This window comes from Acomys russatus, chromosome 1 (genome assembly GCF_903995435.1).
Source record: "Acomys russatus chromosome 1, mAcoRus1.1, whole genome shotgun sequence".
Taxonomy (NCBI): domain Eukaryota; kingdom Metazoa; phylum Chordata; class Mammalia; order Rodentia; family Muridae; genus Acomys; species Acomys russatus.
In genome coordinates, this window is record NC_067137.1 from 113,451,262 (window position 1) to 113,478,605 (window position 27,344).

The 27,344-nt window shown below is 48.9% G+C and overlaps 1 protein-coding gene across 1 annotated transcript in view; it reads left to right on the forward strand.

The window, feature by feature from the left end:
- The first annotated feature begins 9,090 nt into the window (after positions 1-9,090).
- C1H14orf132 (chromosome 1 C14orf132 homolog) overlaps positions 9,091-27,344 on the forward strand; it is a 39,762-nt gene continuing 21,508 nt past the window's right edge. The window contains exons 1-2 of the mRNA XM_051151765.1: positions 9,091-9,192; positions 20,402-20,623. Coding sequence (XP_051007722.1) covers positions 9,091-9,192; positions 20,402-20,623 — 324 coding nt within the window. The remainder of the gene's footprint in view (positions 9,193-20,401; positions 20,624-27,344) is intronic.

The window sequence follows — 27,344 nt, forward strand, 5'->3', positions numbered from 1 at the left end:
TCACCCAGAAGCAAAAAGAGACAAACGGTATATACTCACTTATATCAAAACACTAGTCCAAGGGATACGTACCATGAAAAACTTTACTTACCAAGAAAGTGGGTCAGAAGAGAGGACATCCTATTGAGACTTTAGGCGAGAGTAGCATGGAAGAATGGGGAAATAGTAGGACCCACAGGGTTCTGGTAAACCTATAAGAAGAACTTTATGACAGGCAGATCTGGGTCCTGGAGTCCTCCTCAAACTAAGGCACCAGCCAAGGAGACTATAGGCAGTAAGCTTCGAACCCCTACCAAGACCTAGCCGACGAACATGATATTCTCCACCGTTGAGTGTAGAGTGAGATCTGACTCTCACACGAACTCTGGTGCCCCTTTTCTGACTTATTTCAATCTTGACTTCCCATTGGGTGATTATTTCACTGCTGGGACCTATCTATTGACTTAACGCACATCCTTAAGTGACTTATGACATTTGAAACTATATGGAGCATAGGATGTGTTGAAAAAAATGTGTCCCCATGGATAAGAATAGATGCAACAAAAGCAGCCTTGGATTTGCCATGGTAGCTAGATGATGGAGCTCACTGCCCTACATTTGTCACAGTGAAAATTTAGTTTTTAATAGATTTCCAAGATCCCATTAGGAGATTTTTTTTTTTAAGTTGACAGAGCATCAATAATAATGACAAATTTTGACAACAATAGCAAAAGTTTGTATGTACTCTGAGTCCATCAGAAAGAGCTCAGGTCAGAGCTGCCAACCAACCTAAAATGTAAAGAAAGTCGAGCGCCTCCAAGAATTGAGCTCATGTCGCTAGGCTCCAGTAAGACTAATCAGCTGAGATGCTTAACTTGTTGCAATAGGGAATAGTGGGAGGGTAGAGCCACAGAGGTCACGGACACCACTCCCCAGTGGGCGCCTTTGACAAGGAACCAGAAGAAAGGTATGGTGATCACCAAGAGACCCCACCTGGACCCCTTCCTCTATGCTTCCTGCAGAACACATGCCTGGAGCCACTAGATCAGGGAGTCGCTGTTCAGACACACGGAAACCAGATGCTAACTTGGGAAGGGCCCTTGTCCACACAGAAGGTGCAGGAGGTCATTGTCCCTTGACCAGACAGACCTACAACTATGGATGGCAGTGTCACTGAGAAGGGTCCATCTCTGACACCTGAGATATAGCCTGGCCCCACTTCAGCCCTGGCCTCAGCAGAGATGTCTGTGAGAATGACCTGTGCTTTGCTCAGGTCTTGTGATTGCATGCCTTAGCATTCTACTACAGCTACTTTGAGGGTTTTTGAAAGATTTTTAAGGTGAGAAGCCTTTTATTTCCATTTATGGTGTGAAATTTGTGGCGTTCATCTTGACAACAGGAACAACCATGTTCCTGTACAGGCGACAGTGGCTATAGCTAGGAGAGAAACAAGGACATGGAAAGCCCCCAACCCAGGGCATGGCATGAAAGAAGACCTGCGAACAGGACCTCTCTGTAAAACATTACTCCATGGACAAATTCTACCAAGCATTCAAACAATGCTGTTGATCATACACAGACTCTTCCGGGAAGTCAACAAAGGCATAGAAACAATCTCCAGGTTTGTGTGCTCTCCGTACAACACAACTAAGACGATTCATCTCAACTGTCAACTTGGGGAGATCTCGAAACATCTAAGCATGCCTAGGGAGTTATCTTGATTATACTCATTAGAGACTCTCCCACTGTGGGTGGCACCATGCTCTAGATGGGGTCTGAAGGGCAGAGTAAAACGGAGCAGTAGAGCTGGGCACTACGATGTCTCTCTGCTTCTTGACTACGGGAGCAATGTGAACAGCTCCCTCAAGCTCCTGCTGCTGTGTCTGTGACCTTGAACTAGGATTGGACATAAACCTTTTCTTCCTTTAAGTTGCAGGTGCCAGGGTCTTTGTCACAGTAGCAAGGCCAGAACTAGGACAGTAACAATCGTGTTCTAATATCTTAACCCAATAGAATAAAACCAATTTTTCAGGAAAGCAGCGTGTGGGTGATAGCATTGGGAGAGATAGAGTGAGGTCCTGTGCGTAAGTAAGCCCCCACCCCATTTGTAGTAGTCTCCAGACACCCTGGAGACAAATATATGAGGAAACAGAAAATGTGCCTGACCTGTGTGCATCCAGGATGGCTGTGAGTGGGCCCAATGCACTGTGTCAAACCACAGTGTCAGAAGGTTGGACCTTCCTCCCTGCAAAGTGCTCATCACCAACGAGGTCAAGTGTCCGGAGAACACGTATTGCAGCAGCCCAATGCAATGTGCACTGAGAATTCTTCAGATTGGGCCACTGAGTCAAGAGAGAAAGCACCCACCATCCTAAGCGGACCTGCTACTCAAACTATTTCCCATAGCCATGTGGAATGAAATTTAAAGGCAACAATAGAAAAAAATGTACAAGTGTGTGGAAAGTAAATGATATATTCCTGAGTTATTAATGAATCCAGTAAAAAAAAACATGAAAATATAGCGTTCATGAACTATGTGTGTAAAGCTATGCATAGTAAGAAATGATTTCAGTTTATACCGGGAGGAAAAAAATAGAGAGACTAAGGAACTGGCCCAGCGGGTAGTGTTTGCCTTGCAAGGATGAGAACATGAGTTCTAATCCCACACCAGGATGCTCATAGATCTGTGTGTGACCATCCCCTTGCTCCTGTGGTGAGATGGAGGATGGAGGCATGAGAACCTCCAGAAGCTCACAGGCCAGTTAGCCAGGGCTCTCGCTTCATGCCTATTTCTGTGATAAAATACTCTGGCAAAAAGAATTTTAGGGGATAAAAGGACTTCCTTCGGCTTACACTTCCAGGTCCATCGTCATGGGAACAGAAAGAATGGTAAACAGTTTGTCACATCCATGCACGGTCAAGAGCAGAGCAGAGAGAAGTGAAAGCATCCGTGCTTGTGTGTGTGTGTGTGTGTGTGAGAGAGAGAGAAAGAGAGAGAGAGAGAGAGAGAGAGAGAGAGAGAGAGAGAGAGAGAGAGAGAGAGAGAGAGAGGAGAGAGGCGAGAGAGGAGAGAGGATGGAGAGAGAGAGGGGAGGGAGGAGAGAGGAGAGGAGGAGAGAGGAGAGAGAGAGAGAGAGAGAGAGAACTGAACCCAGGGCTTTAAACATGCTAGCAAAGCACTCAGCCACTGAGCTGCCTTGCCAGCCCCTTTGGCTTTATTTTGAGACAGGATTTTGCTAAATTACCTGGGCTGGCCTGGGATTTAAAGCCTTCCTTAGTGACCCAGGAGGCTGGGGTTACAGATCTGTACCACTGTGCCCAGATGCCTCATTTAACCTCCATTATCACGCTGAGATGCAGCAGCATCATGACTCCTTTACAAGTAAAAAAATACTGGGCCTTGAACTCAGATCCTCACTCTTGCATGCAAGAGCTTTACTGGCTGCACTCTTCCTAACTCTAAGTATCTCCTTTATGGAGAAAAAATAGCTCGTCACAAACACAAGTGATTAAACCTTGAAACTTTCATCTGAAGGCCTGGCTATGCATCCACTGGGGTTGGAGGGTGGGGCACATCTATGCTCAGTCTTACTGAACAGTCCTCAGCAGCCAACAGAGCCACAAACCAATTAACTTCTCCAACACCTCCTCTGTCATGTCTGTTTTATCCACCAGGCTTCTATGAACAGATTGCACCACGGCTAAAAATAAAAATGTCACAAAGACTGGCTTGAAACCCATGGTTTACATCTCCCAGATGAGAGACCAAAAGATTGCCCCCAAAGTCCCTAGGCTGCCAGCAAAGTCAGTCCCCCAGAGCTGGGGTGTAGCTCAGAAGCAGAGAGGTTGCCTAGCGACATGAGGACCCACATTCCATTCCCAGCCCCACACAAAAGAAGAACCAGGCCAAATGCTGCCTAGCCTTAGGCTCCATACCAGCAACAGCTAGAGCTTGTTTCATAAACATCAATTTCAAAGGAAACCAAGGTTTCTGCAAAAATACAGATAATGATAAAATAAATAAATAAAATAAGACCCAGAGCAGGTGTACTTATGACATCTAATAGTCTCTGAAGTCCTAAGTGACCGAAAAAGATGATGGGACCGTGATGATCAACTTGGTTGGATCTGGAATCAACTAAGAGATGCCTCTCTGTGTTGGTCCACGAGGGCATTTCTGAGAAGCATTAACTAAGAGGAGTCTTTCCTGGCATGAGCCTGTCTTCCCGTGTGGCTCAGAGACAGTGACTCCTGAGGAAAAAGCATGGGTGCTTGCCTGTTCGATTTTGCTTCTTGCTGGCCAATGCATCTGCGGTGCTGTTGCTGCCACCACCAGCCTTCACTGGCATCAGACTCCAGCTCCTTTGGCTTTCTAACATGAACTGAGAACTAGAACTTTCCAGGGATCTTCCAAGCCTTCAATATCAAGTTGAAGTAGCAAGGGCTTCCAGCTTCGTGCACTGAGCAGACACAAGGTTCTCAGCATCACCAGTCCAATGACTCAGCCCAACATCAAATCGTGAACTTACTTAAAACGTGGTAAGGGTTTGGTTTTTTGTTTGTTTGTTTGTTTTTTGCATTTCAGTTGTGTGTTCTGGGGTATGAATTTTGTAGACGTCAATGTCAAGAGGTTGGACGTGTCTGGTGAGCTCTTTAGTGCTTTTATGGTATACACATTCTATTGGTTCTGTTGCTCTGGGGAACCCTGCCTAATATGAGAATATGGAAAAGGATGTTTGCACCAATAAGATCAGGAAATGGGGCTTTCAAAGCCAAATCTAACCACAGCAATACAGCAATGATTAACTGACGCTTGCATCCCTCTGATACTTGCGGGGACCTCCAATCCCCAGTGTGATGGTGTTTGGAAATGGAACCTTGCCCTGTGAGTGTGTTTTGGTGAGGTCACGTGGGCAGAGCTGAAAGATGGGATTCATGACTCCTTAAAGAAAAGACATCAGACAGTGAGCTGTCTCTCTCTTTCAGCCATGTGGGGACACAGTGAGAAGGTGGCCGTCTGTAACTCACAGACTGAGCCCAACGGACCTCCGTCACATCTGGATCTTAAACTTCCAGTCTCCAGAATTATGAGACATTTCTAGTGTTTAAATTCGCTTGTCTGCGGTGTTTTGTTATAGGGGAAACATCAGCTTTGCCATGCAGAAGCCTGGGCGACACCCACCCTAGCCCAGTGGTCAAGCCATCATTGATAATGGAGTAGGTGAACCCCACAGGGCCCTGGGGTGATTCACTGAGTAAGGAGTGTGCAGTAAGAATTCTCTGCCCCTGACAGCATGGGAGCATCAGAGGAACACACTGAAAATCATGCTGTGAGGCAAAACTGCTAGTGTGGCTTAAAGGAAAGAAGGAAGGAAGGAAGGAAGGAAGGAAGGAAGGAAGGAAGGAAGGAAGGATGGGGGCGGGCAGGCAGGCAGGCAGGCAAGCAACCAAGCAAGCTAAACCAGCGAAATGACCCAAACCACAGAGCAGTGAGAAGTAAAGATGATGCCCAACCCCAGAAGTGGACCCTGCCCACCACACTAGCTACTCCCAGAGCCTGGAGAGATGGCTCAGGAGTTAAGAACTCTTGCTGGACAACCGCAAAGACTAGATTTGGGGGTGCAGCACCCAGGTTATAAAACCTGGCATCCTATGAATGTCTGTAACCCAACCTTTGGAGGGGAGTGGAGACAGCAAGTTTCCAATCCAATGAGCTCCAGGTTCAGGGAGAAACCTTGCCTCAAAAGAATGGGTGGGTAGTGATGGAGGAGGACACCTGACGTCCTCTTTGGCCGCGTGGGCACCCACATGCACACACATGTACACTACACACACACACACACACACACACACACACACACACACACACACACACATAAATAAATAAATAAATAAATAAATAAATAAATAAATAGCTCCTTCAAAAAAACCCGAAGGGCTGGGAATATATCATATTATATTAGCGTAAAGTTCTCTAACTTTGATAATTATACTCTAAGAAGGATATTCTAGTTCTTAAAAATCTGCAGTAAATTTAGTCCAATGGTGAAGATTTCCATAGTTTAGCAGCTAACTAGGTCTGCATTTCTGTATTGGCCGGGGTTCCCTAGAGGAACAGAACCTTCTAGAACAAATTCACTTACTAAACTGGCTTACAGGCTGTGGTCCAGCTAATGCAACAGTGGCTGTCTACCAATGAAACGTCCAAAATTTCAGTAGTTAATGCCTCAGCTGGTCTTCAGTGTACACCAGAATACTGAAGAAGTAGGCTCTAATACGAGTGAGGAAATGGACTTGCTAGCAAGATCGAGAGCAGGCAGGCAAAGAGGAAGCAAGCACCTGTCTTCCATGTCTGTATACAGAAAGTGTGGCCCAGTTAGAGATTGGGTCTTCCCACCTCAAAAGATCTGGATCAAAGCTGCATCTTTCCACTTCTAATAAACAAAAATCCCTCACAGGTATGCCCTCCATTCGGGGGTTTAGCTATTTCCAGGTGTAGTCAAGTTGAGGATCAAGAATAGCCACCACAGTCATGTTTGCACAGCTCTGGCAGCAGCAGTTGGTCATGGTGGTTGTCCAAACCATATTTCAGTCAACTACAGAAGTAAAGAACGTAAACCCTGAGGGAAGTTGCCAGTCCCTGACTTCCAGGCACACTACTCTTCAAGATCGACTGGACTTTTTTTCATTTTCCATTTGTGTGTGCATTAAGTGCATATGTGCCTATATGTGTATGGAATACTTTTTTCATGTGTGTGGGCAGGTATGTGAGTGTAGAGGCCCAAGACTGATACCCAGAATCATCATTGATTTCTGTTGGTGGAGGGTCTGATATATTTTGATGTTAATTACTGCTGGCTGTTTGTGTGACCCAACCTTTTGCTTAATAAAAAGCCATCCCACCTGGGCAGGGCAGGAGATAGGTGGGGCTAGGAGAGAGAGGAATCCTGGGAAGGAGAAAGAAGAAAGACCACCACGAGGAGAAAGGAGAGAGACCTGAAGTGAAGAGAGGAAGGCCGCCATAGGTTAATTGGAGGAAAAACACATGGCCGGTGTGGATGGAGAATCCAGCCCAGATGAAGAACATTAGCAAGTATTTGAGATTATGGATGGGAGGTAACTTGATAGAAGTTATTAGAAGCAGATGGCATGGGATTGAGACAGGGATCCCATGCCTGAGGCCCCACTATGGGAGGTAGTTTAGAGAATTGATATCTACCCTGCCCCAGGTTAACTAAGGCTATTTTAAGATATAACAAGTGTCTTTGTCTTCATTGATTGCTAGCCGGGCCTACAGGTAATACAGATAATTTTTAAAACAATATATTTCTCTTTTGTCTTGTTCAATGAAACAGGACCTCTCAGTCAAACCCAGGCTTTCAAGGGATCCTGTTTCTCTGCCATTTGAGGCAGGAATTAAAGGCAGGCAGCTCTAGTCTACCCAGCATTTACATAGTGTCTTAGTTAGGGCTGCTATTGCTGTGATGAAAGACCAACACCAAAACAACTTGGAGAGGAAAGGGGAGGGTTTATTTGGATTACTCTTCCATGTCTCATTTCATCACAAAGGAAGTCAGGACAGGAACTCTGGCAGGAATCTGCAGGCAAGAGCTGATGCAGAGGCCATGGAAGGGTGCTGCCTACTGGATTGCTCCCCATGGCTTGCTCAGCCTGCTTTCTTATACAATCCAGGACCACTACCCACAATGTGCTGGGCCCTCCCCCATCAATGTCCCATAGGCCTGTCTCCGGCCTCATCTTATTAAGGCATTTTCTTAATTGTGTTCCCACCTCTCAGACTTCTTTAGCTTGTATCAAGTTGATATAAAACTACCCAGCAAATGTGAACCTAAACTCTGGTTCTCCCATTTGTATAACAGATGCTGTAAGTGCTAAGGCACCTCCCTCTCCCTCAATTTGACTTCTTATAAGTCAACACTTCTATAGCTACAAATGATGATTCAATTCAGCTTAGCAACACAGATTTATTGGCTAACTTGGCTCCAAATCTCCAGCGTCCCAAGGGCTCATGAGGTTGTCTCAAACCCATCTTACTGCCCTTGATCTGAATTCCCTCTGTTTTCAGGCTCTTTTTTCCCATAGGAGCCAGACACCCCCCAACCATCCCAGACTTTATTCCTACCAGCTCCGAGGCCTTGGGAGAAAGAGAATCTCCCCCCCCCCTTGTCTCTGCAAAGACAGTGTCTGCTGACTCTCCTAGGAATAGCATGCATGCCCCTGGGAAATCATAAGATAAAATTGCTAGTATCCCAGTTTGGGGCCATGCAGTAACCCCTCAGCTGAGAAGTCAGGAGGTAGAGGTGTGTGTCTGGCCTTCCCATTGTGGGGCCATTGTGTGGCATTGTGGGGTCTGCCCCTGTGAAAACAGAGTTCTTAGAGCAGAAAAGGTCAAGCACAGCACCCATATGGACCTCCTGATATTCCAGCTTCCTCATTCCATGGTCTTCCTAGGTCCTCAGAAATGCCTCTGGCCAACACAGTGCACCCAAGTCACATAGCCAGTGTCACCTCCTTTCCCCTTCAAGTCAGACTCAAATCCAGATCCTAAGCTAAGATCTCTGGGTGGGTTTCACTCATCTCTGTTGGACCTGGAAGTCCTCACTAGAGGTCTAGTAACATAATCTGAATGTATAACAGCAGAGAGAGAGGGAGGAGGGTGACAGGAGCACGCCCCATGGGACAAGGCAAACAGCATGGCCTGTCTCTTCTCAGCAGCTAGCTGAGACCCCCTGGCAGTGGGTGAATGCCCTGGACAGCACAGGTGGCTGACCTTCACTCTGTTCTATGTGATGCTCTCTCTGACTCTATTGTAGACCATCATCACTCCTAGGTCACAAAACCATCTTTGTGTTTGTTGGTTTTCTGTCACTATTACAAATACCCAAAGGGCCCAATTTAGAGGGAGAGAGCTCTTCCAGGATTCATAATGTTGGAGTTTTTAGTTCAAATCCAAGTAGACTCGTTGCTTTGGCATATCTTGCTAGACAATGCAATAGAAGGAGAGGAAAGCAGACGGGAGATGAAAGAAGCAAAGGGGACTCTTAGAATGTCCTTAAGGGGCATATCTCCAAAGACTTAAAACTTCCCACAATGCCCTACCTCTTGCTGCTGTGTAAAGCTGGAGACCAGGCCTTCAATATGCCAGCCCTTGTGGATGTTCTAGAAAGCACTATAGCCATTCTTCGAAAGCATGTATCCTGAGCAATCTGATGCTATGGCTGCCTTTGGCTCTGAGCTACTTGGCTATCAGTTTCCAGGACTGACATTTCTCTGGAGACTAATATCTTGGGCTAGGGAGACAATTTAGATGGTAAAAAGCCTGCCACGCCAACAGGAGGGCCTGAGTTTGGATGCCCAGCCCAAGTAAAATCTAGGCATGTTGAACATGGATCTGTCTCAGGTGGGGAAGGGGGGCAAAGGGGAGACAGGCAGATCCTCAGGGTTTGCTAGGCAGCCAGCCTAGGCAGCCAGTGAGCTCTAGGTTCAGTGAGAGACCCTGTCTCAAAAAGAAAGATGGCGAGCAATAGCAGAAGACACCCCCATGTGCATGCACTAATATCCAAGCCGAATGCAGAATCTGGTTCTGGCTACCACCTGGAAGGCCCCAGGGAGCTTACATTGAGGAGTCACTTGACAGGTGGTGGCCTCAAATTGCTAGGCCAGGTGCTGGGTTCAACTGCTGACTTGACATCCACTCTACAGAGATGTCTGCTCTTCTCTGAATGGCAACTGCCCTGCAGGGAAATTCAGGGGACTGAGGTGGAGCCAATGAAGGGACCCGAGACACAACATACAGGGAAACAGGGGCAGCCTGGAAACCATGTCACTGTCACCACCGACATCACTATTCCTGTGAGACAGCAGGTCAGGGTTGCCCGGGGATGGAAGAGAAGCATCTCCCCACATCACTGTCAGTGCCAGCCACCCACTCCTACTGGACTGTGAGTTCCATGCCATTTCCTCTGAGTACAATCAGCACTTTAATTAAAATGACTTCATCAGATCTTCAGAGGAGCAGCCAACAAAGAAAGGGAAAGAGGCTCAGCCTGGAGATTCAGGAGTCTCCTATGAAGATGTGCAGGCGTGGGTGGCATGGAGGCTCTAGCTGGGGAACTGGGGGGGGCACTTTCTGTGGGTGGGAGATGATGATGGAAAACGACACAGGCTTTGGGGAGACCAGACATTTCTGAGGATGAGCACCTCCTGCCCCAGAAGCCGAGGTTCCCAGCCTGAGCCTGAGACTCCGCGGTGCAGCAGACAGCTACATTCCCCCAGAGAATGCAAAGCGAGCATGGCTGAGTTGAAATGGTTTTGCTGACTTGGAAAAAGGGGCCTTATTAGGGCTAGAATGTCTCAAATGTGTCCCTTGCTGGAGCTTTTGACCCTGCCAGCAGCCACACATCTGCAGTCCTCTAAGACTACAGAGCCTGCCCAGACCCCTCCGGCCTTCCTGCATCTATACCTGCATCCGAGACTGTTGGCTGTAAGCTGTTCAAGGCAAGAATCTTCATTAGAAATGCAATACCAAGGGGCTGGGGAGACAATTCAGTGGGCAAAGGGTCATTTTGCCAGCACAAGGGGGTGAGTTTGAGCCCCCAGAGCCCACGTGAAACAGCTAGGCATGGTGGCATGCTCTGTGATACCAGCCCCAGGGAATGGGCACCGGTGCACCCTGGAGCTTGCTGGCTGCCCAGTGTAGTCTACTTGGCAAGTTCCAGCCCAGTCAGACACTTTCTTTCCCACAGGCCGGTCTCTGAGTTTGAGGCCAGCCTGGTCTACAGAGTGAGATTCAGGACATCAAGGGCTACATAGAGAAACCCTGTCTTGACGTGGGAGGAAAGACACTTCTCTTTAAATGAAGATTCGTGGGCCCTGAGGAACTGTACCTGTGGTTGTCCTCCGACTTCCACATGAACCCTTCCCTACCACAAAGAATTGACATAGATGATTTAGAATGTTCTGGTAGAGATATTTAAAAAGCCCAAAGGAGCAGATGAAATATTGATTGATTAATTGATTAACTATTAGGCTTGGTTTATCTGAAGTATTGCCATGAGTGTGGTATTTAAAAACAAGTAATAATAATAACTATTGATGATGATGATGATGTTTTGGGTTGATTTTGCTTTTGGTTTTTCAAGGCAGTGTTTCTCTGCGTGTAGCCTTGGTTGTCCTGGATTTGCTTTGTAGACCAGGCTAGCCTTGAACTCACAGAGATCTGCCTGCCTCTGCTTCCTTAAGTGCTGGAATTAAAAGTGTGCACCACCAAGCCTGGCTCTAATAATATTAAATATTTACACTTCATCTTCATATTCCTGCCTGGATTACCACTTCCCATTTTGACTTCTTGAGTTTCCAGGGCCATAGACAGCTCCCATATTGGCCAGCACAGTTCTGTACTGTGAGTTCCCGGTGGGCAGTGGCCACGCCTCCATCCCTCACAGTACAGTCAGACTGTGGTCCAGGAGCCTCCCTGACCAGGGAGCCTGGAACAGTGCTTGCCACTTGTTGGAGGCTCATACACACGTAGGGGTGAGTGAATGATGCATGTGAGGCCCTTCTGCTCCCACACTGAGGAGATCTGCAAGGTGTTTCTGATGCTCTGGGCACGGTGATGCACAGGACTTTCGCTCCACATTCTCTCTGCTTGGCTGTGTTGGCTTCTTTTCTGTTACTGTGATAAGACACCCTGACTGAAAGCAGCTATGGGAAGAAAGAAGAGAGAGTTAATTTTTGGTTTACAGTTTCGGAGGGATAGATCTGGCAGTAGAAACTTGAGACCAGCCTGGTATTCAGGGGGAGGGGCAGGAATCTCAAAGCCCACCCCTGGTTGCATACCTCCTTCACATCCTAAGGTTTCATAACCTCCCCCAAACGGCACCACTTGGGGACCAAATGTTCAAGCACAGGAGCCTATGGGGGAACCACTGCATTTGTTGTGCTGTAGGGACTCTTCACCCACAAGGGATGGAAGAACCCACAGGTGAGCCACACCTGAACCATCCAGTCCCCATTTGTAAAACTCTGTCCTGGTGTGTGTGTCTGGGCAAAGGACATAGGCAAGGCTGTGGAGAGGCATAGGGGACAAGGCTTCTCTTCCTAAGTCTCCTAATTCTCGTAGGCATCCATGTATTCACTTGTGAAATACTCCCGGAGTCCTCTGTTTGAGGCAACTTCCTGCTAGGTACTGGTGCATTTTGTTGTCTCAAGTTCCCAAGTAAGGAAAGATCCATCCCTACACAGGCAGTTCTTCAAGAATAGTTGACTGGGTAGACTTCCGATGATGATGGGAGTGAGATGTTGTGGGTCAGGTGCCCAATTATCATCATGGGTGACTTTTCGTTCCCATAATAGACAGGCACTGCCCACCTCTGTGAGTGACCTAACAGCCTGTGACTATCAGGTAAATCCTTTTGGGGATGTACAAACCAACCACTTGCTTTGGCAAAAGTTAAGAATGTGGTCAGACAGCACCTGAAACCATAACCCAAACATTCCTGCCTACCCAGCATCCCCTGGGTTGTTCAGTAGATGTATTGATTCATCCCTTGCTTTTGTTCTGGGAGTATAAATCATTAATATGGCCGCTTCCACGTGGGAGCACGTCATTTAAGACAGCATAAAATGTATGTTCTCAGGGACATAGTCATTCATTTGGCAAGGCAGAAAGGACCCCTTATTCCTTTGAGCTGTGTCCTGTGTCACCCGTTTTGTGATCAAATTAGAAGTGTGCTGCCCTCTGCCGCACTCCATCTGGAAGAGCATCGGTGAAAACCAGACGAAACATGGATGGGTGAGGGGGATCCTGTAACACACTTACTCCCCTCCTGTACACTAGGGCAGCATAGGGCCAGTTAACCCTTCGCTTACTCAGTCTTCCACACTCAGAGATAAAAATGCTGTGGCCTAGAAAGCTTCAGTTGCTTCGTGATGACCTCACTGGCAAGTGGTTGACCTCAGACACAGTCCAATTCAGTCCTCACCTTCCCGGAGTGATCTGAAGGAATATGGCCCCCATAGACTGCTATATCTGAATGCTTGGCCCCCAGTTGGTGGGACTGTTTGGGAAGGATTCAGAGGTGTGGCCTTGCTGGAGGAGGTGTGGCCTTGCTGGAGGAGGCGTGGCCTTGCTGGGGATAGTGTGTCACTGGGGGTGGGTTCTGAGGTTTCAAAAGGCCAAGCCATTCCCAGTTAGGCAGTTAGTTGGTGTTCTCTCTCTCTCCCTCCCTCCCTCCCTTTCTCTCTCTCTCTCTCTTTCTCTCTCCCCCCCTTTCTCTCTCCCCCTCCGTGTGTGTGTGTGTGTGTGTGTGTGTGTGTGGTGTGTGTGTGTGTGTGTGTGTGTGTGTGTGTGTGTGTGTGTGTACATACACCATGGAATGCAAGTAGAGGTCAGAAGGCAACTTTCAGGAGTCAGTTCTCTCCACCCACCAAGTGGATCCCCAGGGATCAAACTCATGTCATCAGGATTGGTAGCAGGCGCCTTTACCCACTGAGCCATCTCACAGCCCTGGCACTTGTTGAACTAAAGAAAACCATAGAAGAAGAGTGAGTCCCATCTTCCACGCTTGACCATTATTAGGATCTTCACATTGGTTTGAATGAGGTGTGTATGTTCTTCATAAGCAGGAGTCACTGGGAGAAAGCAAGGACTTTGGAGTCATCTGCTCTGGGTTCATATGCCAGCACTGCCAATGTGTGCTGAGGGACCTCGCAAGGCTGACTGCTCAGTCTGCTCCTGTGCTTTCTATACACTGATACACGATGCACGCTTGGTGGTTCCTGCTGAACGGAGCTAGACTGGGCTGCACTTGTCGCCTGGGAGAAGTGGCCTTGAGAATCACCTGGATCTAGATGGCTGAGCTTGATTCCAGAGCACTAGGCATTTGAACAAGGTTCCCTAATGCCTGATGCCCTGATGAGCAACCTCAGTCTCTTTTTTTTATAAAGCACTGAGAAAGACCCTGTAGTAAGTATTTTAAACAATGGTGTCTCATGTCTCTCTGAGGGAGCTGACAGAAGAAACAGGCCTCCAAGAGTAGAGTGTTTCTTTTTTGCTGCTGTGATTGTTTTATTTTTGTCTGTTCAATGATGGGTCCTGGGCCATGTCCCCCACCCTCACCCCACCCTATGTGCTTCTTGAGTAATTTATCAAGTCATGAATACTTAAAGCCTTTCAGGGGCCTTTCCAAAAGGACAGGCCTCCACCTGAGGGCTCTGCAGCCCCTGCCTCCTCATCTGGACCCCAGATGAAAGTCAGCGGTCAGACCAGGTCCCTGCTGTGGGCTCTGGCTGGAGCCTTTTCAGGGACGTGCTGTTCCTAGTCTCTGTGTCCAAGTTCTCAGCACACATGAATTATGCATACAGGGCTTGGCTTGGCATGAGCACATTCTCACTGTCCTTGGAACCAGAGGCATGTCCCTTGCCCAGCCTCAGGCCAAGTGGCCAGGACCCAGAGCTTGTGGTGGCCTTTAGCCTCTTGTCCTTCATCAGCTCTGAGTAGCAAGGTAGCCATTGAACTGTTGCTGGCCTCAGACAGGAATGATCAGCCCTCACCCCAGGAACAAGCTAAAGGAAAACCCACCATCAGGCTGCCAGCAGCCCCTTACAGCATTCAAGGGTTCCCAAGACACTGTTAGGATTCAGGCCTGGGACAAGTGGCTGGGGTGCCTATTTAACAAACCAAAGCGGACCTGGCCTCCAGCTTCTCCCAGCATCCCTCAGTCCCTACATGAACTTTCTAGCCCAAGGGCTGGGCTTCCTCTCCCCCAGAGCTCTTCACTATATAATCCAGACATTTTGGCTCTTTCCTCCCCTCCCCTCCCCTGCCATAGCAACTTCCCTGATCCTGATCCTTGGGTCCAGTGAACCTGCCCAAGAGCTGACCCCAATAAATGTGCCTTTATACTTTTTAATTTGGCTTGACTTGGCACATTTCAACATCGGAGAATACCCATCTCTCCTCAGCCCCCATGTCTCCAAGTCCCGTTGGCATGACTGACCCCAGGCCCATGACAGAGTGGGGTAGACACAGTGGGCTATGTAATGGAAGGACAGTGTAAAGCCCTGAGGATTTGCTCACTGTTCAGAAGTCAAAAAGACCATCTCACATCCAGAAGAAAAGATGGCCTCACACCGTCTAGATGATACACTGAATCACAACTTTGGGAAACAGCCCAGAAAGAATCCGCCGGGGCCTTTGTGTTCTCACCAGCCCGTGGGAGCACTCAGAGCCCTTGTGTTCTCACCAGCCTGTGGGAGCACTCAGCAGCACTCAGGAGCACTCATGTCATGCCACCTAGTCTGACAGGTAAGCCTGTCTCTAAGCAGAGAAATGCTATGGGAGAAATAAAATAAATTGCAGTGACAGACACAAGTCAGTATGGACCTGGAGGGCCTCCGATTAGAGGTGTTTTTTTTTAACATTTTATTTTTAAATTTTTAATTATGTATACATATTGGTTGATGTTAGTCATAGGTGCCACAGTAGAGAGAGAAGCCCACCAAAGTGCTAAGCCTTCATTTTCCAAAGGAGCAGAGAGATTCAGCCTTTTTTTTTTTTTAAGACTGACCCTGACTAGCTCACTCCAGTTATTTTTATTCAATCATTACACAAAATGAACTGGGGCTGGGAAAGGTCCTGACTACCAAAGTTATCTTGCCCTTGCTGCCCACCTGAATCTCAGTCCCTCCTGGCCATGGCTAGCCATGGCCATAAGTAAGAACTCCAGGCTTGCCAGGAGTATCTTAGGACCAAGGTCTGTGCAGCTGCAAGTTCTCACGTAGCACCAAGTGCAGACTTCCCAGGGAGACAACATTTCTTCAAGGTGCAAACAGTTTCTCAACCTCTAATGAGTAACTCAAACATAGCCAAGGCTTTGCTGAAACACTTCGCTCAGAACCAGACACAAAGGCTTCACTAAACATTTCACTTACAGCCAGACATGAAGGCTTTGCTACACATATCACTACATATGTGTGCATGTCGGGTGTGTGTGTGCGGAGACTGCATATGAGGAGGCTAGAGGAGGGCATTGGATTCCCTGGGGTCACAAGAGCTTGTGAACCGCCCAAATGTGGGTATCAGGAATGGAACAACGGGTCCTCTGCAGGAGCAGTATGCTTTTGAAATGAAACCTGAGCTTCTTGGGAAAAGGTTTGCAGCAGACAGACCCACAAAGACTGTGTCCCTGAAGGAGGCACACCAGCTGGCATTCTCCTGGGAGAGAAAGAAGGTCCCTGAGTGGTCCTCAACAAGATGTGGGCTGAGAATCAGGGTGAGGGAGAGGGGAGGCTCTGGAGGTCGATGTCCGGTTCCTGCACTAATTCTCCCCCCAAAACTATTTCTGGAGACTCACCAAAGACAGAGGTCTCTGTGCTCAGAGATAAGCACTGTGGGGAAAGTGGAATGCTAAACACACAGGGTTGTCCCTTCAAAGGGGGGAATGCATGACCTGCTATCCACCCAGAAGGCTGGGAGTACACGTGGTTAATTGTTGTCTCTGCGGTGGGGGGAGACCACATCAGATTCCGACCCCCCTCCCCGCCTCCAGATCCTTATCATGGGTTTGTTTTTTCTCAGTCAAGCTATAGAACCCATCTTTTTAGAAGACGTCACGTGGACTTCACAATGACTTTTGATGCAGTCACATTCAATCTTTATTTAGCTTACTTTGTTCCTCAAGGAGATTTATGTGAGCCTAGTTGTGCACACGGGATTGAGTTAATTATCACCAGGATATTTTTCAGCAAATTGTGCTGTGCTTAAACATCCCTAAAATAAACTACTTGGGGCCAGACTCCTGAATTTTAAACCAACACCAGCTACTGAGTCATGTTGAACTGAGCTACCTTTTTTTTTTTTTTTTTTTTTTGCCTCCCAAGGCTTGTCGCTCTGGTGACTGTGATGGTCTCAGAGACCCCTCTTCCTCTGAGCAGACACAGCCCGTTATACAGCCACAGAAGGGGAGTGTAGCTGGACCGTAGCCCCTCTGCCCTTGCACAGTGTACATACTCAGAGGACCTGGATAGCACCATCTTCTGATTCAGACAGAATCAGATAGAAGGGAGAAGTCAGAGCCTAGGGCTGGCTGGATTGGGGACCCAGGAGACACCACTGCGTGAACAGTCCACAGAGTTCAAGGCGGACCTCCAAGTTTCATGGGACAGGCCTGGTGGGCATTCCTTGCAGACCATTTAAATAGGAGAGTGACCCTAGAGAGGAGAGTGATCCTCTAATAAGCCACTCTGCCCAGGAGAGGGTTAAGGTGGAAACAAGAAACCACAATTTGAGGAGAAATGTGGGTTGATCTTCAGAGTGGGTGCCACCTTAAACACTGTATCTCTTTAGTACAGCCTTCTCTTCTAGGTAATTGATGGTGGCAGAATAGTCTTTGTAGCAAATGGCTCTGGGACATCTGGATATTGTTTTGGAAAAGAAAGTAAAACCAACCTTTATTTCATATTTCCCATAAAAATAAAAACAGTTGATAGTTTGAAGCATAAAGAGAAGGAAGGTGAACTATGCAGACTCTCAGATAGGATTTAAAAAGGCATTAGATTTTATTAAAGCTAAACGTGCCACAGAGAGTGAGAAAATGTGTGTGTGTGTCAGACATAAAACTTGTTTCCAGAATATATAAAGAGCCCCCTCAACTCAATAACAAAATGGCAAGTGATCTAAGCTTTAAAAAATGAGCTTAAAAAGATACACAAACCATACGCAGAGGAAACAAGACCAATAGCCCCTGAACCCATGGCCTCACAGCATCATCTGCTATCACAGAAATACACATCTGAGACCTAAGGAAATGCTACTTTCCACCCAGTTGGGTGGCTACATGAAAAGCAAATGAAAGTGTAGAGTGTTAGCAAAACGGTGAATCAAATAAGACTCCTATGTTCTGCTGAGAAGGCAGGATGCACAGCACAAACAGAATCTCTCTAAAGAGATTTAGACACCAGTGCTCCTAGGAATTATATTCACAACAGCCAGGGGCTGGGCACAGCCCCAGTCCATCAGAAGGTGACTCCGCAGTAAAATGTGACTATTGACACACATGGCGTAAAAAGGGAGAAAAATCCTATTGGTGTGTCAAGACTTAAAAGTTGAACATTTTTAAAAGGTCCATTTGAGTTACCAGAAACACACCAAAAAGTCACGGTCTGTGGACAGCGGAGAGGTTCTCAGGCATCACAGGAAAGCACCCGTTTCCTCCTTGGCTGTGTGATGAGCTACTGTTTCCCACTGAGAGGCGCTGAGCACTGGAAATGAACTCCTTGTCCATAGGCCTCTTCTTTCAAAGGTGAAAGGCCCACAGCCCAGGGACGAGGAGGGCAGATGAGCCTTGCCCAAGGACACGGCGCTGGACTTAGGACTGGCCACAGGGTTGTCGGGGAGCTACGGGCTTGCAAAACAGAAATAAAGCAACTGGTTTCCCTCAACCCTATCCCTCTCTTCCTCCAGATCCCAGCCAGGAGAGTCCGGGTTTCTAGTGGACAAGGCCAGACCTGCAGGGCCCTGGAGAAGCCACACAAGGCTCTGATCTATGGGACGTACTGTAGAAGTGGCATTGCTCCAGGACCACTGCCATGAGAACGGGTGAGGGACATGTTCATATAAAATCTGACATGAATGAATACCAAAGAACAGAAACGTCACAGATGTCCTTTGACAGATGAGTGGTACATCAATAAAATAAAATACTACCCAGCAATAAAAAAAAAAAAAAAAAAGAACCAACTGTTGTTACTACAACAACCTGGGTGAAACTCCAGGTAACTAGGCTGACACTGACTCCAGGGGGTTATTAATTACGGTTTTTTTTATAGAATTTTCTTGAGATGATAAAATTACAGAGATAGGGAGCAGATCAGTGGAGAGGTCAAAAGCACCCGAAGAAGAAGCATTGTTCGTGTTAGGAGAGAGACTGGGAAACATAGAAATACCAGCAGATAATTGCTGGCATCGATCATCATCGACGCAGGCACAGTGTGGCTGAAATGGGGATGCCAGCAAGAGTGCATCTCAAAGGGTTCCACGTTCCCATAACGGTTTCAAGCAGGGATACAAGAAGAGGAGGACAAAGACAGTGAACATTTAGGTGACAGGAGGCTGGGCGGTGGGGCAGGCAAGAGAGCTTTGGAGAGATGCCCTTGGGCTTTAAAGATCTTCACTTATTCTTTATAAGTGTGAGCCTGAGCCTTTAGTGGCCAGACTATCTCTCCAGCTCCATTTACTCTTTCTGTTAGACTGTGGGGGGTGGGGGGAGGAGGTTTTATCATTCTTTAAGTTGTACAACACACACACACAGACACACAAACACATACACACAGACACACACACACACATACACCTCCACAGGTGTCAAACTTTTTGGTGAACGTTCAGAGAAGCGGGGGGGGGGGGGGTTGAGCGGGGGACGGTGTAACTGTTCTAGGTAGGCTGAGGAACCGACAGGCCATAGTGTAGTGTTTCTGAACCTGTGGATCTCAGCCCCTTTAGGGTCAAATGACCCTTTTATAAGAATTACTGGGGCTGAGAGGGTGCAGAGGTGATGGGTCACAGCCATAGGGAAATGAGGAAGAGCTGAGCCTGCAAGAGTTAGAGACCCATGAAACAAAAGCAGAAAGAAGCCAGAAGAGAAAGTCAGGCGGTGGGAGAGGAGAAAAAGAAAGGGGGGCGGGTAGAAAGGGGATGGAGGCATGGACACACACTCCAGGAGCAGTAGACCCCTCTGGGTACCTCTGTGGCTCCCTTCATTGCAGCTATGGCCATGGCTTGGGCATCTTAACAGAGTTACAGGCACTGTCTACAGGTTGTATATGCCATCCTGGAAAACCATTCGCTCCATGGTCTCCACTAAAGGACGTTGGTCATGCTACAGCTCACCCTGTGGTGACACGTGTCACATCTTATGTCATTCCTAAGTTCTGTCACTCCCACTCTACAAATGAGGATACAAACACTTATTTACCCAAACCACACAATACAGGAAAACTAGATTTTCTGCTTTGTTCTGACCAGTTCAAGAGCAAGCACTCAGGAGTCTCGGAGCAGAATTGACAATGAAAGCCAGGTTTATCTATTCAAACAAGCCCCAGGAAAGCACTGTTCGAGGACTCGAGGAGGGCTGGAGTCAGGTGCCCCTGGAAAGAGCACCCACCACTCTGGATTTGGGTTGAAGGTTGGCTCACCAATCCAGCTGGCCCACCCCAGGCCTCAGTTTCCCCCATTTAGCCAAGGCGGAGAGAGGATTGCTAATCAGGGGTCCAACTGGGCCCGCCCCCCGGGGGTGGGGGCTGGGAGTGGTCACGTGGAGGGGCGCCGCGCCCGGGGTCTCCCGCCCTCTCGGCGCCGTCTGGAGCCTGAGCCTGGAGCCAGCTAGGGCGCTGTGAGGGCTAGGGAAGCGCCGCCACGCCAGGGCTGCTGAGGTCACAGTCGCCGGGGCCCGAGGGCACCTGTCCGCTGTTCCTCCCGCTCCCTGATAGCTGTGAGGGAGACTGGACCCGCAGCGGCGATAGCGACGACGACAGCAGCAGCAGCGAGAACAGGAGCGCAAGCGGCAGCAGCAGCAGCAGCCACGCCAGCAGCGATACCATGGATCTGTCTTTCATGGCCGCGCAGGTAACCTGGAATCCTCCCCATATGCCCGGGGGCCGGCAAGTTTGCAGGACCCCAGCCTCGCTGTCTTCCCCGGGGTAGCTCTAGCATCCGTGGCGGCCAGGTCCTTTGTCCTAAGCCGGGCAGCTCCACCTGGTGCGCGTACCCGGGACCGGGAGCTTGGTTGTCCTGGGTGGAGTGGCCGGTGCCCTTCTTACACCGAAGGGTGCAGTAGAGCAGCCTCCATTGAGTACCATACACTTGAGCAAGACAGCTCCGAGGAACCTGGACAGCTGGTGTCGTCCCTCCCAGCCCAACCCCCACTCGCTGTTTGCTCTGGAGCCCCAGGACTGGATGCGGGGAAGCTGCTTTCCCCACTCTGGTTTTGCTTGGCGCTGGCACTCTGTCACTTGTTGGTGTCCTCGGGGCACCCCACTTCTTCCTCTCCACTGTGGGTGGGACTTTTAGTCCCTGCCGCAACAGGGCTTTGTGACAGAGATGGACGGTTCAATCCGGTTTTTGCTTTGTCCTGGCTTTGAACAGGGACCACACCCCCGCCCCCCCCCCCGCCCCACCACACAAAACAGGGTCCTCCTGGCAGACGGACAAGTGACCCTCTCGGTGCTCTGCCTGCTCTCTCCTACAGGAGGATAGCTGGAGTTGTGATCTGAAGTATTCTCTTGAGCCAGAACAAAACCCTTTGCTGGGTGGTTGGGGGTGGGGTGTGTGACCCCTGGGAAGACCCGAGCTCACCACAGTGTGACCGTGGAGAGGCTGCATTTGACTGGACATAAGTCCCGATCCACAAGTGAGACATTTCACCTTCTGCGGTTGTGTTGGGAGCAGAGCATCAGAAAAGCTACCCTATTGTCTCCTGGGTGTGTGTCAGGGGCCCCAATCACTGCTGCTTGTTTTCGAGAGTGATGTCCAAAGGGACACTTTCCTTTCTCCAAACTTCACCGGTGTGGTGGAAGTCTGTTTAAAATGTAACTTCAAAAGCCAGACTGGATGTTGGGGGGCGGGGGTTGTTCCCAAAGGGAAGCATCCAAAGTACATCAAGTCCCCAGGTTGGCTCTAAGGAATCAGGACCCAGCTTTGGGCTAGCTCTTAAGCAAGTGAGCCATAACGGCTCCTACTACGAGCTGCCCTTCTTCGCCGATGACCCGGCTCATTGCATTCTACTTGTGTGTGTCAAGTGGAAAACAGTCACTACCATTATAGATGGAGGCAGGTTTGGTGGAGCTGCGGAGCGCAGGATGTCTTTGGCTGCCTTCCTCTCTGTATCCCACAGAAGCTGGCGTTCCCATGGTTACAAGATAAATTGATCATTACTAACTAACCTTGGGGCTGGCTAGAGCTTCCACAGTTGCTATGGTGACTTGACAAAATAAACAGTGTTTTCCCAGCACCTGTGGGCAGAGAGCCTCCTGGAGTCTGGATTTGGTGGTGGCAGCAGAGGAGCCTAGGGTTGGTTTGGTTTTGGTTTTTGTTTTAGAATTCACATTTCACTTGGTCAGTTTGCCCTGCCAACACACTCAGCACCATACGAGCTGAAAGAAAGAAAAGTGTGAACGGGTACAGCAATGGAAGACACACTAAGGCTTGTTGAGGACCTATTCTGTGTGCGGTCTTGCAAGTCCTGTTAGCCTGGAGTTCTAGAAATCTGGGGTTCTACAGATGGGGATGCCAGATGTCAGGGACAGGGAATAATTTACCCAAGGGCATCCAGTTCGTGAAGAAGGAAGCTGGTTTTGAACCTAGACCCTAGGATCTGCAGAGATTCTGCATTTTCCCCTTCTGCCTTCACCCTAGGGACACATTCCAAGATGGCTCATGTCTTCCCATCCTCTGGAGGTGCTGGCACTGTGGTGCCTCCTGCACAGCACAGGCTTCGGTGTACTCAGTATTGCTTCCTGCTCTATCCTGCTATAGATCTGTCTCTCTGTCCCCAGGGGATGAGTACTGCTTTTTTTTTTTTTTTTTAATCTGCAGGACCTAACAGTGTGTGGGAGTGAGCCTGTGTACACTTGGAAGTGTGTGAGAGTATGTGTATGTGCGTGTGTGCGTGTGTGGTGTGTGTGTGTGTGTGTGTCCTTGTTTCCTCTGCCCTGTCTTGTCTGGCAGTGAGCACCTGCAGAGCAATGTTGGCACACAATTACTTCTTCAGCATCTTGTATCAAGTACCGGGTCGCGCACTAGGACAGGAGTGCTGAGGGACAGAGTTGGATGGGACCTAGATCCTCTTTTTGGATGGGTATAAGGTATTGGTTAGACTAGGACCCAGCAAGAGAGCCCTTAGCACCTAACTGGCACATAGTAGGTCTTCAGAAAGTATCTTTTAGATGATTGGATGAGAGTGGGATGAGATGTGTGCTCACGGAAGACACGCATGCGGTCAAAGAGTGCATGTGAGATGTCAGATGTGGATGCCACTACCAGGACTTCGAGAAGGATGATGACAGGCAGATAGCCCTGAACAAGCCTGGGAATGAGCCTTCTCGAGGAAGCAGTGTGGAGGTAGAGAGGCTAGCGACAATTCAGTGCCCTTCAGAGAGGACAAGGAGACATGTGGGTGTTAAGGTAGAGGGGGCGTGGTCAGGATCAGGTCATGGAAGATGCTGACTGACAGATGAGAATTTCGTTCGGGTTTAATCAGACAGCTCTGGGAGCTTTTATGGCTTCTTCAGCACAAAAAAAATGACATACAATTAATGCAGTGCCTGGGAAAACCCTCTGTGTGTCCTGCCCCACTCCCCCCAACCCTCCCTGCTCCCCGTGGAGAATGGCCCCACCTTGCCCACCACACAATCCCTCGCAGTCCCTGGATCCCGGAAGCTTTGGAGATTGTGGACATGCAGGACATCCATTTCCCTATAGCTGGAGGTGACCAGATGGGTTTGGCCACCAAGACCCAAGGGCGGGAGAAAGAGGGAGGGGTCACAGATCTTTAGGACTGAGCCCAAATTGTTGCACTCAAAGATGGCCAACACCCGTTCTTTCTCCTCAGGCGCTGGGGATCCGCTTTCTTTCTCCTTCAACCTGGAAAGCCCATAGAGAATTTTCTAGACCCTGGGTGTGTTGTATGGGTGACACTTAGGAACTTCTCAGATTGGGTCCTGAGAAGCCCACCTAGTGTACTCTAGAGGAAGCAGGTGACATTTCCTGCGCGGAAATGTGATGTGGCTGGGACCTTTGATGCTGCGTGCTGAGCCAGTGCTGGTTCCCATGGGCTGTGTGATGCACCCTCTCCTGCCCTTTGGGTCAAGCATGGACAAGACCTCAGCCATGCTCCTAACTTGGACTGTTTCTAAAGTGACTGGTGTCTGACCAGTAATAGCCAATTTTTCCTGAACTTAGGATCCCCTGGGGGCCTAAAAAGTTCCCTCCCCTTTGCCCCTATCCCCACCCTGGCGTCCACATCACAGTAGTGCTTCCAGTGTCCCATCAAGACTGAGCCCTGGAGTACACACCCAGCCAGCAGGGTCCCCTCCCTGCTCTTGGTTGAAGCAGGCCCTTAAGGCTCTCAGGCCAGTCTTAAGTCTCAAAGAGACATGAGGCCCTGTAAAGTCCCAAACACAATACCGATGCCACAGTTTAAAATATTTAAGCCAAGAACTTCCTCCAAATGTGAGAGTCTCCCACCTGTAGACTGTGCCCGGTCACCTGCAGTCCAGTGGGTGACTCCTTCAGACTGGGAGGAAACCATAGTCTGGAATGCAGCCCCCCCTCCTCCACCAGCAGGAGAGTGTAGCGCCCTCTGCTGGTCCAAGACCATCTCACGGTGTCACCCCTCCTCCAGAGCCGACCAAGAAGTGGGGGGGTGCAACGGACCCTTCTAGAATCAGCCTCGGGGAGTCCCCCATTTATCTAAAGCATTTTGTTTCTGCCCAAGATTAATTTAAGCAAGTTCCTAAAGGAGCAAATGAGCAGATAGCCTGTTAAAACTCAGGACTTTGTCTTCACCTTTGGCTTCGAGGCCAGAGGTCCACACACACAGGTATCCACCTGTCCTGGCCACCAATGGCCTGGAAAGAGGTCTGCTCCCTGCCAACTGAGCATCATCAGGGTGTCCCTGCCATCATCGCTGTCCCTTCACCACTACACGTCTCACTCTGGTCTTTGCTTCCGTGACTTCCTTGTTTGGGCTGTGTTCTCACATGGTCCCCCAGTCTCATGGGCTGAAGGCCAGTCACCCTAGAATCTTATCTTGACCCCCATCTGCACATACACAGAGACTCTTTCAAAAATAAAGGTGCTGCGTGAGGACTTGAGCGCAGCATCTCCTGAGGGGACACAGTCCAACTGACAATGGGATCTGGAGACCCTCCCCTTAGAGTCAGGGAGCAGATTGCTTTCCAGGTCTCAAATTCTTCGCCTTTGAAATTGGGGCAAAACACTGCTCCTTTTGCCTGTAGAGCGGGGACTTTCCCTCACGTCAAGCCCACGGTGGGTTGTGGGACAAGACAAGGTATGCCTAGGACCACCAGGGCTGCCTTTGATGGAGCTTTAGCTTGAAGGTTATGTAGCTGTCATACACATGCAGGAGAGAGGGCCGTCAGGCAGAGGAGCCAGCCCATGCATGGTCAGCATCCGTTCAACACAGTGTGACTTTTCCCAGCAGGAATTCTATGAGCCGTTCATAGGGATGGAGCGGAGAGGAAGGTGATGACGGAGTGGGAGACGGGACTAGGGAGCCTGGGGCCAGCTGCATGGCTTATGGAGAGGAGCAGGGTGGTGAGGGGGCCTGATATGGAAGTGTGACAGATACAAGACCCCGTACTGCAGTTCTCACTTGTGCGTCTGTGTTTTAGAGAAAGTAGAAATGGTGATATTCACGGGCGTTGTGTGCGCACGTGCGCACCTGAAGGCCAGAGGTCATTCGGTGGGTGTTTTCCTCGATTGCTTTCTACCTTATCTTTTCATACAAGGTCTTTCGCTGAGCCTAGGACTCACCACCTCACTAAGAGGACTGTGTGGCTTGTGATCCTTGGGGTCCTTCTGTCTCTGCCTCCCCATCACCGGGACTGCTAGCGTGTGTCGCCATGCCTGGCTTCTTAATGTAGGTTCTGGGTCTTGAACTCGGGCCCTCATGCTTGCTGTACGAGCTGTTTATCTACTAAGCCATCTCTCCGGCCTCCAGATTGGATTTTTAAAATGCTAACAGGGCTGGAGAGATGGCTCAGAGGTTAAGAGCACTGTCTGTTCTTCCAAAGGTTCTGAGTTCAATTCCCAGCAACCACATGGTGGCTCACAGCCACCTATAATGTGATCTGATTCCCTCGTCTGGCCTGTAGGTGTACATGCAGGCAGAGCATTGTATACATAATAATAAATAAATAGATCTTTTAAAAAAATAAAATAAAATGCTAACAATTAATTCAAAATCCGTAGCAAACCGACCAGCCACAGCACAGGCTGCTTGGTTAGTGGTGATTACTGAGGTTGCTAAGAGATCAAAAGGAGTCATCTGAGCTGCACTGTGAGGAAGTGGGAAGGCATGGACGGACCATGGCATCCTTGGAGATTGGTGCCTGCCCTGAACCACATAGAACAAGAGTTTGGGCTGGCTCCATTCTGAAGCTCCAGTGGACTCTCACTGCCCTGCATGGAGCCTGGAGAAGCTTTGCATCTTTCCACACCCAGGAGGGAAGATTCCGTTAGGTGAGCCATGTGCAACTGCAAATACTTGACCATTTCAAACATGACAATTTAAATGACTTAATCTCATGCTAGGGGAGTCTGAGAAGGCTTTCGGTGTCTGGGGAGCTGAGACTACCCCCTCGCCTTCCCTCAGCCCACCTTGGCAGGTGGGACGGCACCTGTAACAGGACGCTGCCCCTGAGCCTGTCTCTGGGCTCTAACAACTGCTGGGGTATTTCCTATCTGCCCCTTTGCCTTGTCTGACCTGAGATCCTTAGGAGTCTCGCAGTAAGTTTTCTTTTTAATTCTTTTTTTCACAGAGAGGGAGAAGCACAAAAGAGTTTTAGTCGTATTGGAGCTGTGATTCTGTTGTCTCTTGAATGTGTCTTCTTTGTATTATACAAAGGAGCCTATGGGATCATTCCAATAAACCTGTAAGAAATTAGCAGGCATTTCTTATCCATAGAAATATCACTGCCCAGAAAAACAGAATTCTGGGGCACTAGGCAATTCGCTAGTTAGTCCATTGAAGGGGGGGGGGGTCCCTGCAGGTGTCAGGCAAAGAAACTGACTTCAAAGAGGTGAGAAGGAAAATTCAGTTCAAATTGACTTTGTCAACCTGGATCAAACCTTATGGAGTCTGATGCCAGGCGACGCTCTCAGCATATTTAAAATGCAGTACAATTTGGGGGAAAATTTTCCAGGCAACAGTCATTCCCATCCCAGGTGCTCAGGGTGTGACTCCATAGACACTCCCAGGCAAAAGCCATGTGGCCTTGAGGGTGAGTCTATAGCTAAAGGCCTAGAGTCTAGTGTGCTTCCCACTGAGATAGCATAGAGATCAGCAGCACATAAAATATATGTGACATTCCCCATTAATGATGGGCTCTGTTAACTGAGAGCTAAAGATAAAGGTCTAGGGAAGGAGAGTCTAGCATACATATTCTGGGGGATCTGAGTGAGGTCTGCCTCTGTAGCAAAAGGTCACCTGATTGTTAACAATATCTACTCCAGTCTTCTGGGCAGAGAACAGGTAGGTCTTCCTTTGAGGAGAAGCCTCTGAGTGTTCAATGCCCCTGGCCCCCTAGTGCTCTGTGGGCACAAG